At 48.5% G+C, this 16,382-nt stretch overlaps 1 protein-coding gene across 3 annotated transcripts; it reads left to right on the top strand.

Annotated features, from left to right (window-relative positions):
• The first annotated feature begins 5,943 nt into the window (after positions 1 to 5,943).
• On the top strand, positions 5,944 to 16,310 carry ARFGAP2 (ADP ribosylation factor GTPase activating protein 2). Of its 3 annotated transcripts, XM_063332776.1 has the most exons (17): positions 5,952 to 6,422; positions 6,646 to 6,764; positions 7,699 to 7,771; positions 8,311 to 8,442; positions 8,533 to 8,613; positions 9,432 to 9,534; positions 10,177 to 10,233; positions 10,828 to 10,872; positions 11,977 to 12,029; positions 12,466 to 12,602; positions 13,138 to 13,269; positions 13,762 to 13,890; positions 13,971 to 14,099; positions 14,481 to 14,607; positions 14,725 to 14,815; positions 14,938 to 15,056; positions 15,473 to 16,310. In XM_063332776.1, the coding sequence occupies exons 1-17, from the start codon at positions 6,351 to 6,353 to the stop codon at positions 15,491 to 15,493; spliced, it is 1,620 nt and encodes a 539-aa protein (XP_063188846.1). In that variant the 5' UTR covers positions 5,952 to 6,350; the 3' UTR covers positions 15,494 to 16,310. The 3 variants fall into 3 exon arrangements, with proteins under 3 accessions (XP_063188848.1, XP_063188846.1, XP_063188847.1); XM_063332778.1 differs by lacking the exon at positions 8,311 to 8,442 and having other exon boundaries at positions 5,944 to 6,422; XM_063332777.1 differs by lacking the exon at positions 10,828 to 10,872 and having other exon boundaries at positions 5,959 to 6,422.
• Positions 16,311 to 16,382: the final 72 nt, after the last annotated feature.

The raw sequence follows: 16,382 nt of genomic DNA, 5'->3' as shown, positions 1-16,382 counted from the left end.
TCTTAGAAGATCAAAGAGGATGAATATGAGAAGATGTTTCTGGAGAAGATGAACAAATCCTTGCTGGGGGGGAAGGGGAGGGCGCACAATGGGGTAAGTTCTGTAACTGGAAGAAATAGGCTGGTTTTCTGTTGGAATATCTTGACTAAGCAACATGGCTCCAGTGAACTTTTCCAAACCATATTTCAGGCCAAATCACCTTCGATGCTTTCAGCACATCCACTTTACTGTCTGTCCCCTCCTGTTTTTCATCATACAGTAACCACGCTTGCAGAGGTTCCTGGTTTGTTTCTCAGCTTAAGGCAATTACAGCTGCAGCTTGAGACTTCCTTTCTCCATAAGCAGTGTAGTGGTGGTCAGTTGTGGTTCCTCTTTAGTGTGGGGGCAGATAATCTCTCCTCTTCAGTCTCAGCGCTTTCAGTGGGTCCAGCTATTTACAGATCCTATGGTCCCTTCCTCCCTGTGTTTCCTTTCTATCCTACCAGCTGGAAGTCTTCTTCCAAGCCCTGTGCTCTCCCCCTTTGACTTCACTACCTCTTTCCTTCCTGAGTCTATTGTTCCTGCTTTCAGCAGGAGGCCGACACCAAAACAGCCACTGCCCCCAGCTGTGACCACACTAGCCCTTTCTCTCATCCGCACAGGTGCCACACAGTTCCTAAGGAATGCTACACCCACAATCCTATGGATGTTTGTCCCACCAGTGGCCCTGCATCCCCTCTACACATTGTGGCCACCTGCAGAGCTGAAGCACAGCTACCTACTCCCTCTCCATCCAAATCCCTCACAATAACCTGTTTGACAGTGGTGCTTGCGCTCTGTGATAACTGTACATTCTCAAAAGAGCTTCATAGTAAACCAACGGCTTTCTCATCTTTCCTTGTTTACCTTGTCTTTTCATTAGCCCTGCCTGCCCTGCTTTCAAGGGTCACTGTCTTCTGCTTTAGGCATGCTCCCCACGCTTACCGTAGGAGCTGCAGGCTACTAGTCCCTGTACTAGAGGGATTCAGTTTAGAAAACTCTGGAGAGTGGGGTGATCCTGCAGGGAAGAGAGATTACACGTCCACTGGAAAATTTGGAAGGGTCATGTCTCAGAGGAGGACAGCCCTGCCAGCTCTGACTTCAAGCAAGTTAGTGCCTGTGCTGTGGACTGCCTTCAAAGGAAGGTGAGGTAGCTTAGGGCCTGCTCACTGCCCAGTCTCTCCACCTTGCTTCCATATGGTGCGATGAGCATGACTTGAAGCTATACACCACTGAGTGATAGTCACCTGCCAAACAGCCTGCTCCTGGCAGGAACACCTTAACATCTCCAAACTGACCATTACAGCAGGGTTTAAAACATGTCCTCAGATCCTGGAAGCCCCAGGGCACATATGCTAGCTCACCCCTGCTTTGGGGTATCCCAAAGCCTCCCAAGTCCCGAACACCTGCCAGGCTGGTCAGAGGTGATGCTACATGACTTTTGAAAATAAATATTTGATTATAATATTGGAAATGGAGTTACAAAAGAAAAGCCTGAAGACATACATGTTTACACACACTCACTTAACTACTCAGGAGCAATTGGGAGCAGCGTGCTCCTTCCCTGGTCCCACACTCCAGTTACCCTTTCCATCAAACCCCAGCAGTTTTGCCTGGCAGCCCAGCAACATCGGCTGGCACAACTGAAAGGGATAGTCCCCTCTTCCCCCTTTCAAACCTTCCTAAGCCCTTCCCTTACTTGCTTCAGCAATCACACGAGCAGGAGGAGATAAGCTCAGCAATGCAATGACAATCAGCATTTGAGCGGGGCTAGGGACACAACGCAGCCCAAGGCTGCCACTTGCCAGAGCGGGTGCAAGGGACAGTATGTGCAGCAGGACCAGCCTTTTGGCTGCAACACAACCCCAAATTGGATCAAGCCAGCCATGACTGTGCTCCTCAGTATCTTTCAAGTTACCCATCCGTTGTGTTCCTTAATTTGTGTGTTCCTTCTACCTTTGATGGCTTTTCTTCAGACCACACCACTTGTAAGACTGCAGTAAAATTGTGTAAGTTGTAAACCTGAACAAAATATTCACTCTACACATGGTGTATTAGTTCCTTATCTTAGATCTTGCTGGAAGCATCGCATGGAGTCAGTATGTGATGTTACTGCTTGCCTCAATGCTTTACTTTTTCCTAGGAAGGCAGCTACTAATTACATTCAATTCAGCACACTGGCAGGCTGGTCACCCATGACCCTCAGCTGGCTGCTTCCCTTGCATCAATCCTAGCAAATATATGGCCTTACGGGAACCCAGGGCAGCTTGCTGACCCGACAGAAACCTAACCCAACCCAAAGAAGTTTTCTATGTGAACCCTGAAACCATGGGGAATTGGGAGCATCTTCTTACACGCTGCAGGAAGGGACATACCTGTTGAGAACCCATGCCTTGTTCTAGTGAGAAGGAGAATGCTTTCTCTTTGATTCTCCTTTCCTCCTCTCCTCTATCTGTGGCTATGCTTGCTCTGCTCTTTCTATTACTGAAAACAGCCAGGCCTCCACGAAATACTGAGCAGAGCTCTCTCCCAGGGTTACTGACCATCCCCAGGAGAAATCATGCGAATTAGTTAGTGTCTGTAAAGTGCTTGGTAAGAAAGAAAAAAAAATAAATAGATTTGTGTTAGGAATTGCTCCTCTCCCCAAGACATGACTGTAGATTTCTGGTACCCCACCACTGATGCTGTGATCCATAGGAAACTAACACTCAGTTATTTTTCAGGTAGTTTACTGAATTTCCTGGCCCCCTTCCCAAATCTTCTCCTTCAGCAAAAGCATGAGAGGCCAATGGGTCTGAGTAGGAGAGCAGGACCCAGCCACCTCATCTCTCTCCTGCACAGTCATTTCACCCACATTCTTTGCTGGGCAGTGAGAAGACAGCAAGGTCCTTCTTCTCCTCTGCCACCCTGCTTCTGGACAGATTCCCAGAGAAGCACTTTCTCTTCCCTTTGGCGCATACCTGCAAGTGCAGGGTGGGTTTTATCCCCATCACAGCACTTCACTCCCGAGCCTCTCCAGCTCTCTTTCACGGTAACCTCATGCCCTCAGACAAGAAGACTTCTGTACTGAAAACGTATCCCCAGTGGTATGGCAGACTCCAAGAACAAGCCTGGTCACTGTCCTTTGCTTTTCTTTGCTCTCTTGGATGATGCTGGGGACTATCTTTTACTGACAAAGGTACATAACAGAAAGGTGATCTCTGATTAGGAGGCTACATCAGGCTCAGGGGCTGGTGTCACAGCAGTCAGGAGGAAAGAGGCAGATGTGATGTAGATGGACAGGGAAGCTGAGGGCCAAAGAGCAGGCTGACAGCTTGGAGCTCAGAAATTCAGCACCAAAGCACATGAGATGCAAAAGAAACAGATGCAGGAAACAGCAAGAACTGTGCAGTGACAGCAGGCGCTCGCAGGGAACAGTCAGCAGCAGGAGGTCTTTCCTGTACTGACAAAGACAACAAAAAGAAGCTGACTATTTCTCAGACCAGCAGCATGCTCTTCCTGCTGCTTTTATGTAAAACTGATGGACAGGATCAGCAGCCTTGCCAGGACTTGGAGCAATCAGCATGGGCTGGAAGGCCTGCAAGGGACCCAGCTGAGGTAGAGAAGCTCGAGTAACCCTGCTGTAGCAAGCTGTCCTAAGACACAGTGCAGTGAACAAAAACTGTGCAACCTCCACAGAGGAAAGGAGCCTGCACTGTATCTCCCCATGTCTCCTAGCACACGCCAGGCGGAGACAAAGCGTGACACTGACCTATTAGCCTCTGAGGCTGCCTTGGCTTCTCCTGGGCACATGCCATATCTCTCTCACAAGCCCCAGTTGGGGTAATGCCAACATGAACAGACCCTGTCCCTCCTAACCCCCGCATGACATCGCCATCACACAGCCAAACACAGACCTAGTGAGAACAAAGCCAGCAGAGGAGCGGAGCAGCACTGCACAACAGATGGCAACAAGGCAGGAGCAAGCAACTCAGGTTGCGACTGCTCAAGCCAACATGAACACCACCACTCCCAGCGCACACTCATCGCTTGAACTTGCTCCTCTACGCAACAGGATGCAGCTTACACAGCCTCCACCCTACCACCATGCACTCCCTTTCCCATCCTTCTGTCATAGCTTCAGCTGTCAGGGCCCTGAGTGTACTAAAAGGCCTTAATAGTCCCGAGCAGCTTCACATGGGGCCTTTACCCACACCCCCTGCCCACGGGTGTGGGGATGGGTGTGTTTTCATTTAAACTCATTCCAGAGCTACCAGTCCTGGCCTAAGCTAAACTGGAGGAGTAGTGGTCTCTGGCTGTGCCTTGTTGATCCTGACCTGTAGGCTGTCTTACCAGCTTGACCTCAGCCTTGCCTTGTCACCACAGATGAGTCTGGTAATCACTGGGCCTGATCCTGACCTGCAGATTGACTTCCCAGCTTGACTGCAGACTACCTCATCACCATGAGCTTGCCTGGCTGCATTATTGGTCAATCCTGGCCACTACCCTGGGCTTGCCCGGCTATCCTTGCTCAGGTACTCTGGGAACAGGCCATGGTTGATGAGACCTCAGGACTGCTGGCTGTAGGACACCTCCCTCACAGCTCTCCTCCTCCTAGGGTGCAGCCAGCCCTTGCTGCACCCTGACATCATCTCTCCTGGTATGACTGCCAGGACAGCTGCACTACGAATGTCATCAGGGAACTCAACTGGTTTAAAAATAGCTGTGAGGAAAAAGCTATCGGTTACTTTTACCTGAACTGATTCCCCAATACTGTTTGTGTAATCCCAGAAATGGGCATATAGGCACAATTGAGGTAGCAGCGTAAGAGCAACAGACACCAGGGGCTACTTAAGACAAGGCTGCTGCCAAGAATGAGCCCTGGCAGGCTGGATCAGGCTTCACTACCCAGTTCAGAAGCTCATCTCAGAGTAGCTCAAATCAGATGTGTTAGCCAGAAGCCTCTCATCTTACTTAGGGCAATATGGCTCCCATATCAGGTCTCGCTCTGACCATGTAGTTAGAGCTTTGCTAATTCCCAGAACACAAGACTTCATACTCCTGTTAAACCTGGAGTGGGTTTTCTGCAGGGTTTCTTTGCCCAACAACTCAGTCTTGCATCTGTATGTCCCAAGACTTTATGGATCTCACTAAGATCACGGGTCCTAGGTTCCCATTGCAATGAATTCCACAGTCCACCTTACATTTCTGCAGAAAATGTGGAAACAAGTGAAAGGAAAGCCTTTAAATTTAAACTGAAAGTTCTCTTGTCCAGATATTAGTGCATTTAGCTGTTTCTTTTAGTAACAAGCTGGTACTACAGACCAATCTCCTTTTGGAAGTAAGGAAATCCCAATCTATTCCATCTCAGTAATACCATACTACTGATTAGCTTTTGTTGTTGTTGCCCTTCTGAACCTCTCATTGCTCTGCAGTCACTTTTTTTTTTGTCTAAACCATGAAATGGGCTATACGCCATTGACTTTTAGTTCAAAGAATATCCATACTTTTCCCTTTTTTTCTTGCATTATAACTGAATGACCTTCTAGTCCATTCCCTCCTGTTTCCAGGCAGGTAATACAGCACTTCAAGGCCCCGACACCATCTTTGGTCTGAAGTAACAACTTCCCTACCTTGATTCCTGCCTCACGCTACCTTTACTCCTGCACAGGGTTAGGCAGTGCTGCTCTTGAGCAGTCTCCCGCTGACTAAACCATTTCCAGGTTTGTTCGCTTGTGCTCGTGTACCAGGCCCGGTGGCCCGAGGTCCAGCTGCTGCAACAGGTGACGCCTGTGGGCGCTCATCAGAGCTTCTGCTCAGGTAGCGGCTGACTCAAGGCGGGCATTGCCTCCCTGCTGCTCCATAGACCCCCTCCCTGCCCGCCATGAGTCAGTCAGGAACGCTGACTGCGCCCTGAGGGGGCTGAGAGGACACGGTGACCACCCAGAGCTGACGGGGGGCTCCGGCGGGGAAACGTCCGCGTTCACGTTTAGACTCGGGAAGCGGTTTGCAGAGGACGGGGCCGTGAAACCCGACAAGCGGCGGGGCCGGAGTAGCGGAGGGGGTGCTGGCGGGCCTAGCGCAGGGCGCCGAGGAGGGGCCCTGACCCGAAACGCTCCCCCGGAGCCCGGGGACGGTGGGGACTCCCGGCCCCGCCGGCTGAGGCAGTGAATGGTGGAGCGGCCCCGCGCCCGCGCTGTCATGGCGACGGGGCAGGTGGGGGCGGACCGCCGCGGGGACCCCTCCGCGCGCTGGCGTGGGCTGAGGCGGCACCCGTAACTGCGGCCCGGCCCCGGCGCCGATTGGGCCCGGCTGGCACCCGTCGCCGCGGTGGTGTCTGGGAAGGAGAGATCATGGCGGCGGAGCCGAGCAAGACGGAGATCCAGACTCTCTTCAAGCGGCTCCGGGCAGCGCCGGCGAACAAGGTAACAGGGCGACGCCGGGCGGTTTGTCGCCCTTCCGAGCCGGGCTGCTTCCCTGTGGCCGCGGCCTGGGCTCGGGCCAGGCCCCGCTGAGCGCCGGGACGCGGGGAGGGCCCGGGGAGAGTGGCCGAGGCACGGGGCTGGAGGGTTGCGGCGCGGGGTAGAGGAGCGGTAGAGCCGCCGCCGCCGCCGCCTCAGCCCGGCCATCCCTCTGCCTTCGCTTTAGTCGTGCTTCGACTGCGGCGCCAAGAACCCGAGCTGGGCCAGCATCACCTACGGGGTCTTCCTGTGCATCGACTGCTCCGGCGTCCACCGGTCCCTGGGCGTGCACCTCAGCTTCATCAGGTGCGTGGGGACGGGGAGCGTGCGTGGCGGGGGGCGCCGGCGGCCGCCGGGCAGGCCTGGGGCCGCTCTGCCTGCCTGGTGTGGGAACACGCAGGGGCTCGGCTAGAGAGAAGCGTTATGGCAGAGTGGTCGCCGCGGGCTGTATGTGGCGTGCTCGCTGGGGGTTGTAAGTCACTCAGCCCTTTCAAGATGGAGTTTCCGAAGCACCTCAGTGGAACATCCACACGTTACTTTTGCTGACCTCGCAGAAACGCTGTCTGGACTCTCAGTTGTAGAAGCTGAGAGTTTGGCTTGTAAATCTTGCCGGTAGAAAAGCAACATGGAAACCTTTCTTGTAATGCTCCGTAAGGCAAAAAGAGGACTGTTATTCTATCTTTTCTGCATTAACTTAGTGAGGAAGATGGTGTCGGATTTTCAGCCTATTGATCTTATTTTCAGTACTTTTAAAAGTTAGCATTTTAAGTAACAGAACTGTGACCTTTACTTACTGAGAGATAAGTTGAGTAACCGGTATGAGACATACTCCGTCACCTAGCTTTACTTGGTTGTTTTCTCAGTTGCTTTGTCATGTGTTCTGGCCTAATCTGTGGGATGGACTGAATATGAGTCTCTCGTTTTGAGATCACATGTAGAAGGAAAGTTGTTGGCTGTGCTTTCCCAGCTCAAGCTCCACCCTCTTAAGCAATACAGGTCAGAGGTCCTCTAAGTTTGGACACTGTTACTTGGTGTGAAGCTGAAACTCTGGGGTTTTTCCTCACTTTAAAAGTTCAAATTAATTTATTTCGGGAGCAAAGAAGTTACCAAGATGTTCTTTCCCCTTTTGTCTCCTGTACTTTGGGATAGTAGTGGGATATCTGATCGTTCTAGCTTAGACCTTGCTTTTGCATTTGGTGTACTTGCACATTATTAATAGAAAAAATTGGTTCTCACACAGGTCCACAGAGTTGGATTCTAACTGGAACTGGTTTCAGCTGAGGTGTATGCAAGTGGGCAGCAATGCCAACGCGGTGAGGAGCCTCTGTAGGCATTTTGCTTGCTTTCCATTTTGCTAATCTACATCCTCTGTTCCTTGTCCCTTTCCTCTGTGTGGCTTTCTGGATACCAGCCTCACCTGGAATCTGTAATGAGGAGAGGTTTTTGTCAGGTGTGCTTGGAAGTCTGACTATGACCTTTGAATGCATTGTTTTCTGATGTGTAGATCTGTCATTTCCTTACATCTCATTTAAATGAGAGGCATGGTCCTCTTAAAGGAAAGGAGTTAGTACCACAGATCAGTTTGGAAGCTCATGCTCAGCATTGTGACTCAGAAGCATCCTCCTGTGTGGGACAGGGATGGTTTTCTTAGGCCTGTGGGGCCTGGAGTGAGGCTTCTTGGAGAAAGCTCATTGATGAATAGTTTGTTCATGCTCTGTGCTCAGTATTTCATCCCCTGTCTCTGGGAAGCTTCTTTTTTCTGTTGAGTTTATGTCTAATGCTTGCTTGAGTATGATCTAGTAGTCAGGAGACTGAATTTCAGAATTCTGAAAAGAGATTCTCCTCTTTTCAGACTGCTTTTTTCCGCCAACATGGCTGTACTACCACAGATGCCAACGCTAAGTATAATAGTCGAGCTGCCCAGATGTACAGGGAGAAGATCCGGCAGCTGGCAAGTGCTGCCATGGCCAAGTATGGCACTGATGTAAGTCTGAGCAGCTCTGTACTGTTAGATGGGTAGTGCTGGATGCTGAGTCTTGCAGGATACCTTCTTTTTTCTCTCTCCTCTCTTCAGCTGCTTATAGATGGACTGAGTGGAGCCCCTGGGCACTCCCCTGACAAGAGTGATGCTGATTTCTTCATGGAGCACACGCAGGTGAGAAGAACTGTCTAAACCAGACAGCCTGAACATCTCTCAAATAGCCAGCTGTGCAGTCAGGAGCAGTCCCACTTAGTTTGGAAAGACTCTTAAATTCTATACATTTTTAGGAGTAACATGGAAGAACTGAGATTCAGTCATGATCACAGATCTAAACAATCCCTCATGGGGCCTGTAATATCTATGTCCTCTGTTTTCAAGACGATCTTTCTCTTCAAGGAATGTTCAGAGCTACTGGCTACTCCCTGGAAGATGCTTTGTGTACTGTGTTAATGCGTAGTCTTTTTGTACAGTTAAAGCGAGAATTGGCTATTAGTTTGAACTTAGGATTTAGTCATCTTTTCAGTGCACAGACCCTGGTAAAGTGAATTTGGGCACCTGTTTGCACAATGCTAGGCAGACTTTCTCAAGTGAAGAGAGCAATGTGAGAATTGGCTGTGTGGCAGTAAAGACAGTGGAAGCCCAGATTTTTTTTTTTTTCCAGGGAAACTCATTCACACTTTCTCTCAGACTTAAACTCATCTCCTTAATCTGGTAAATCCTCACAGTAGCCGGTTCTGATGCTACTGTTAAGCAATGCTGTCCTTTCTCCTGGCCTTCGATTCAGCTTAGCTTTTTTTTTTCCTTTAATTTTTGTCCCTGCTAACAGAATGTGGGCTTGTCCATATGTTACCTTCAGTGAAGGCTTAATCTGGAGTTTGGAACACATTTGCTTTGGCCTAAAACTGAATACAGGTCACTAAACCTGAAGTAAGTTTAGGATTGTGGGGTTCATTCATCTTCTGCAAATCACTGGAATGAGCATTTCTTTGCAGTCTTCCGGTACCTGGGATGTAGCAGATGCCAGCCAGAATCCTGCACAGTCTTCCCCAGAGGTGGAAAAAACAGCAAAGTCATCAGAAGGCACTGAACTGTCAAGTGAGTTCCCTGCTGAATAATTTTCCCAAAAACCTGACTTCCTTTCCAGGAGCATACACTTCTGTACCACAGTTGGAAGGGCTGAGCTTTTCCTTTGTGTCAGGCTTGAATGAGTGGAAGCTCTGTGATGTTTAGTTAAATTAGTGGAGACTTCTAAAAACACTGCTCTGTTTGTGATCAGTTCTCCCACTTTTCCTGAAATGCACGCAAAACTGTATTGGGGTTTAGCTGCTCTATTTCCTTGCTTCCAGCCGTAATTGTCTGTTTAAAGACTTTTTTCTATCCCTTGAATTTTCTGGGTCTGTAAATGATCAATGAATATAAAGCAAAAAACTGTTTCTTGGGTGAACAACAGGGAAACCAAGAATCTGCAGGCACAGCTGTAATTTGAAATGGCTATGTGTATTCCCCTGCAGAGTGTTTGTTTTCTTTTAATGTGTCAAGAACACTGCAGAAGGAATAACTTGCTCTGTGCAGACATAAGTTGTTGTGCTTGGGAAATTGTATGTTTCAAACTGTAACTTAGCTTGTTTGGGGTGGAGGCAGACGAGGTAAAAGAGGTGTGGTGGAACTGTGAGCACTGAAAAGAAAGGGCTTGAGGATCTCCGTGCTGAATGTTCTCTTCTGTTTTTGTGCCCACAGATTCCAGCCAGGGCCCCTCCATTGACTTGTTGAGCACATCTCCTAAAGCTCCTCTAGGTAAGTGAGACTCTTTGCTGTCTCTCAGATCAGTCTTGCTTGTACACCTACAGTTCAGTAGTAAGCTCAATGGAGCCGGAACTGATGAGCCAATTTCCAGAACATCTAAAGGAGCTTATCTTCCTTTAGTATCCAGTACTGAGTATCTCCCTGAACCTCAAAACTAAGCCACAGATTACTGGAAGTTTTGTCCTCCTTTGGATGATCAAGTTCAAAGCTGTTGCCTTCCCAAAAGCCTAGGTTGTTTGTTTTTTTGGGTTTTTTTGAGCTTTGGACAAAATTCAGCATTTGCATATCTAGAACTTGGCTGATCAAGGCCATGAGACTGTGGTGTTTGTTTTTGGGTTTTTCTTGTTTGGTGAGGTGTGTTTTTTCCCCCAGAAGCTTTGGAGGCAAAGCACTTTTTTAGCTTCCAGAGTAACAGTGATTTGTATCTGATTCTCCCCTGCCATTACCATCGTGGCTGCACACAGAACATCTAGCTGGAGCGCCTTATTGAGAGTGCGCTCCTAGCTCACAGTGGGTTCATCCTGGGTGGAAAGCCTGTGTCCTTAAGTGCCTGTTCATTCCCCATGTTTTATGTCTCTTCCTCAGACATGTCCATGTATCTATCAACACAAGGGCCTGCTCCTGCCAGAGGTAACTGGCTAACAGCTGGCCTGCGCTGGCTGCTTGTGACAACTCTGCCTGCCCCTTCTGTGATTCTGCCTTGAACTCTTAACTTTAGCTTCCTGTGCTTGGAGGGAGAGAATGAGCCAAAGCTTACATGTATGATATTGGGATCTACACCAGCTATTCCATATCTGGAAAGGGATCTTATTGACATTTTTTTAACTGTTTCCTGACAGTACTAAAAAAAAAAAACCCAAACAACCTCAAATCAAGTGTTAGGAACAGTGAGCTGAAAACAGTCTTAGATAGTGTGAATGTTTTGACCCCCCCTATTTTATAAACTTATGGTAAGACTAGAAAAGATACAGGAAAGGCTGCCAAGAATTATCTAAAGTATGGGTTCACAAAAGTCATGTGTTTGTAGAAAGTAAGGAGACACTTCTGTGGAAGGGAAGCCCAACAAGGGCAATAAGAGATTTTGGAGCTTCATGTTGGAAGCTGGGAAAATATCCTGGGCAGTCCCTCTCTGCTTTGTTCTTACATGTTTCCCCAGGCATCTGCTGCTTGGCTGGACCTTGGCTGGTTTTACAAGTGTAGCATGCTTCATGCCCTCAGAGTGACAGGTTCCTGGTGTTAGGGAACCTGTTGCTTTTACAGCTTGCTGCACTTTAGGTCCATTTTGTTGTTGGTCTGTTCGTGTAAACATGACTTTAGGGTTCTTGCTTCTTTGTCCCTATGGCATTGGTGAGGCACTGACCTCCATGTGGCTCTGAAGCTGCATTTTCTTGGATTTATGTATGAAATAAATCTAGTCTTTCTCTAGCTACCCTGATCCCTATGGGATAGGGTCACCAACTGCATGACAGTTGGAGGAGCTTTTCAAAGGTCTTAATTCACTTACAAGTTTTTCTAGCCATGGATGTGCTTCTCTAGGCCACCGGCCTGCAATTGTGGAGCTTTTAAGTGCATCTTTCTTGGCTGGGTGAAGTCACCCAGGCTTCTGATGTGAAGCTGCATGGTGTGCCCTGGACTCTATAGCAGCTGGACTGTGGTGGATGTTTGTGTGGGCTGCTAACTAATTTGGGCTTCATGATTCGCTTCTGCTTATTTGCTGCTTCTCTCCTCTTGCAGAACTTAAATCCTCCCTCATTGGAAAGAAGAAGCCAGGAGCTGCCAAGAAAGGGGTATGTCTGAGCATTTCTTTTATGGAGAAGAGGTAGAGCATGTCTCACATTACTGCTTTCCTTTCCCTGGCCCTTGCTTTCTGCCCTTAACAAAGCTGCGTACAGAGAGATCCATTCGGAGAAGGGAGAGCTGTGATTATATCTCTCCTTATTTTGAAAGATAGCTTGTATATTAATGGACAAAACCAATTAGGTTTTGGACCACTACTCGTCATGGTCTGAAGTGTCTGTGGCTGATCTCTTAGCACTGGCCACTGGTGGGTTAACTCTTGGGTGTTCTTCCATACTCTGTTGCGAGCTCTATTGGGTCTGTAGGTTGTGACTACACAGGAGATGGAAGGCCTGATCAGTCCAGCAAGGAGCAGAATTCTGGTTTTCTTCTATGATGAACAATGTAGGGTGAAGAAGTCACAATTTCTTGTTTTTGTTTTTCAAGTTGGGTGCAAAAAAGGGTCTTGGAGCCCAGAAAGTGAGCAGCCAGAGCTTCAGTGAGATTGAGCGGCAAGCCCAGGTGGCAGAGCAGCTGAGGGAGCAGCAGGCAGTGGAGTCCAGGAAACAAGCTGAGGAGTCCATGTAAGTGCCCTGTGTGGGCTGAATACCTTGCTTACATATGAAGAAGTAATATGAGGTTAATGCTGTTCACCCTAGGACCATCTAATGTGAGTACAGAACATGCTGCACGATGGGATGAGCATTAGCTATAAGCCAGTATGGCCCTTACAGCAGGGCACAAGTTATACTGCCATATTTTATTCAAATTAGTATTCCTGGAAGAGTTTAAGGAGCAGATAAGGGAGTATTTTTTGTTTCTGTTGACCTTTGGATGGGACTGAAAAAGGCAAAGGCTGAACTGGATGGGGCGTTCTGTCAGGTGGGGCGCAATGCTTATGCTAAGGAAATCATGGTTAGCCAAAAAAGAATTGAATCCCGGTGGAGGTGAGATGGGAAGACAAACAGTGGCTTATGCAAGGATTTTTGACGGAGCTGTTGTGGAAATGAGTGTTTTGATGGGTTGTCAGGGTTACTGTCCCCCTTGCCTCTCCACAGCATGGGCTGGGGGCAGGAGGGAGGGTAATGAGCTAGAACCCACCATAGCTCTTCCCTTTAGAGTCACCTCAATGCGACTGGCTTATCAGGAACTGCAGCTTGATCGGAAGAAGGAAGAGAAGAAACTTCAGAACCTTGAAGGGAAGAAGCGTGAACAAGCGGAGAGGCTGGGCATGGGCTTGGTGTCCAGAAGGTACTTTCCTGTGGATGGCATAGGACAGACAGGTGCCTTGGAAGCGCCCTGCTCTGGAAGAGTTTCCTGAAGTCAGTAGCTTGCTGTTCTTGTAACAGATAAGGAGCTAATCTAAAGTGCTCATTTTCTGGACTATGTCTAAAAATGCTTCAGGCCCCAGAAGGAATGTACACTCTGTTTAGAGGTTCTGGTTCTCATTTGAGCTTTTCCAAAGATGCGTGGGGCCTGTCAGTGTCTAGCCCTAGAACCCTGCTGCATGACAGATGTCCCCCGCAGAATGCATCCCTTAAGAAGGTGGCTCAAGACTTCTGAGGGAGTCAGGATAAGCTATATAAGTGGTGAAGGGAGCTGGCATCCTACAACTTTCCCTTGAGACTTGTGGCACATGCCCTGCCTGTTTTGAGTTTGCCAGATGGAGTTTTGAGGTGGACTGGTTGTAGGGGCTGGATGCCATCAGACCCATCAGCCCTGATTGTCTGTTTGTTGTGCTAGTTCTGTTTCACACTCGGTGATGTCTGAGATGCAAGTAATTGAGCAGGAGACGCCACTGGCTGCAAAATCTTCCCGCTCCCAGTTGGACCTGTTTGAAGATACCGGAAGCTTCACATCTGGACCCCCAAAGTAAGACTTAGATTCAGTGTAGTCTTTGGCTTATTCCTGAATTTCATGTCCGGCCTAAATGACCTATTTTTGGTGCCTAGGTACAAATATAATCCCTTTTCATTCGAAGATGCATTTGGCTCACGATGGGAAACGGACTCTTCATGGGGTATGGACAAAGAGGAGGAACCTGAGGTGACCATTTCCAGTATTCGGCCAATTTCAGAGAGGTAAAGTGCCTGCCACTGCTATTGCACCTTCCATGTGCGTGGGACAAAGGGATAAGTCTAGGAGCTGTGGGGAGAGATGCTGCTGTGTTACAACAGGAGCTTTGTTTGTGGTACAGAAGATAACTTGCATGGACAAGTCCAAGAAAAAAGGCCTTGAGTGAAAGAGGCTTGGGCAGTTCTTTCCCTGTCGTATCCATAAGTTTGATACAGCCTTTGTGATCATCAAGTGCTGTCTGTCCTGAGGTGGGGAGAGGAGAACTCTGATGGTAGCTAGCACAGGAGGATTTGTTGCTTTCCTTTGATCAGATGGGGTCTGAGAAGTCTGTTTCTTTACTATGTTGGTGAGCTTAAACTGAGATGTCTCCTCTTTTGTTTCCTCAGACCCACCAGTAGGCGGGAGACAGAGAACAGGACATCTGTTGTGGAATCCAATGAAGCTCGGCAGAAGTTTGCTGGGGCTAAAGCTATCTCTTCAGATATGTTCTTTGGGCGGGAGGCAGATGCTGAGGTAGATGCATTCTGCAATGCTTAAGCTGGTACAGCTCTGGCTTCATCTCCTCCTGTTTGCTCAGGTCCTACTCTATTCCCTTTCTTTATAACCTTTCTGTTTTGTTTTCTGCTGCAGTATGAAGCCAGATCCCGACTGCAGCAGCTCTCAGGCAGCAGTGCCATCAGCTCTGCAGACCTGTTTGGAGAGGCTGACAATGTGCACTCAGGTTTGTTAGCACTCAGTGGGTTGCGGAAGGGGACAGCTTTGAAGGACCTAGACTGGAGGGGAGGGGTCAGGGTACTCTCTGGAGCTGGGGGACTCTGGGCTAACTCCTGCTGGTTTTCTTAGGTGGTGTGTCGATTGGAAATGTCCTGCCTGCAGCTGACATTGCACAGTTCAAGCAAGGAGTGAAATCAGTTGCTGGAAAGATGGCTGTCCTAGCCAATGGGGTGATGAACTCCCTCCAGGTGAGATTACACTATGGCACCTCCTGACAGGCTATTGTCATGCTCAGGGACTTTCACCATGTCCTGGCTTCTGCTGGAATTATCGATGTCGTCTTAAATTATACAGAAAGTCCCAGGTAGAGACCTGTCTTTTGTAACTGATGACTACACTACAGTAGCTGAGCAATTCCAGGTGGCCAGTGAACTCTTACTTGGCCAACCTTATTCTCTGGACAGGACACATTGTTATGTCAGATATGCCTTTTACTGTAAATCCCAGGTAGAATTTAAAAAGTTAAGGCCATGCCTTTGCATGGTATCCTGCCTAGGTAACCTTGCACTGCGTTCCAATCCCAAACACCCCAAGACCTTGTTATCTGTCTCTGGAGTTTGCATGAAGTGTTGTAGCACTGTGTCTTGCTGTGTTTCCTCCCCAGGATCGTTATGGCTCATATTGATGACCCAGAGACTGCAGCTCAAAGGGAAGCGAGCAAGAGGCACTGATACCACCTTTGCCTGGAATAAACTCTGCAGGATTGTCTTAGTTTGTCTGGGGTGGGTGGGGAGGGGAGAAGGTAAGCAGAGGGGGTCAAGATATGGCTGTGCCCAGGATGCTTTCCAAATATCTCTGGATTCCACTCTATTAAAATTCAATGTGCCCTCATACCCACTGCTATCTACTAGCCAGTGGAGACAGGCCTTCTTACAGGTGTAACCTCACTGCTGTAAAAGATATGACAGAAACTTCTCAGCTGCCCTCATCAGTGCTCCTGTCCTCCTTGGCCCATACCTTAGCTCACCAAGTGACAGAAGAAAGGGGAATGCTATTTTTCTGAACACCGTGTTACCTGGTTCCCACGGACGTGACTTTTTTTTTTTTTTGTTCTGCTCAGTGCTCCCAATCCATGGTAGCGTGGAGTCCTCTGTATTTGCAGGGTCTGACTTTTACCATGGGATAATCCTTTTTACTGTCTTGTAAACCAGCATACATTGATGCAAGAAAAAAAATCAAACAAAGCAAAGATTATTTTTTTAGCTTCTAACTGCATCATCAGCAAAAAAGGCACAGGTAAAGAAGTACTGTAAAGATATTTACTGGATCCCTGGTTATTTTGCTGCTCAGCTTTCGACCGAGGTCAAAGTCCTGAGCCTCTGACTTCACCATGACGTGGACTTCTGAAGTGCAGCAATGAGTGAGGACTGTCATTTTAGTCCTGTTCAACTTGGCTCTCTGCTCCCGACTCTGGTTTTAACGAGAGCATGTTTTTTCTCTTCCTTGGACTATGGTGTTGAGGACTGAGTAGTAAGAAAAGGAGCAGGGGGAGGGGAAAGGGGGTTGTTACACAC

Source organism: Chroicocephalus ridibundus, chromosome 4 (genome assembly GCF_963924245.1).
Source record: "Chroicocephalus ridibundus chromosome 4, bChrRid1.1, whole genome shotgun sequence".
NCBI lineage: Eukaryota > Metazoa > Chordata > Aves > Charadriiformes > Laridae > Chroicocephalus > Chroicocephalus ridibundus.
Note: the sequence above shows the minus strand (reverse complement) of the source record. Positions and strands in the feature narration are given on the sequence as shown.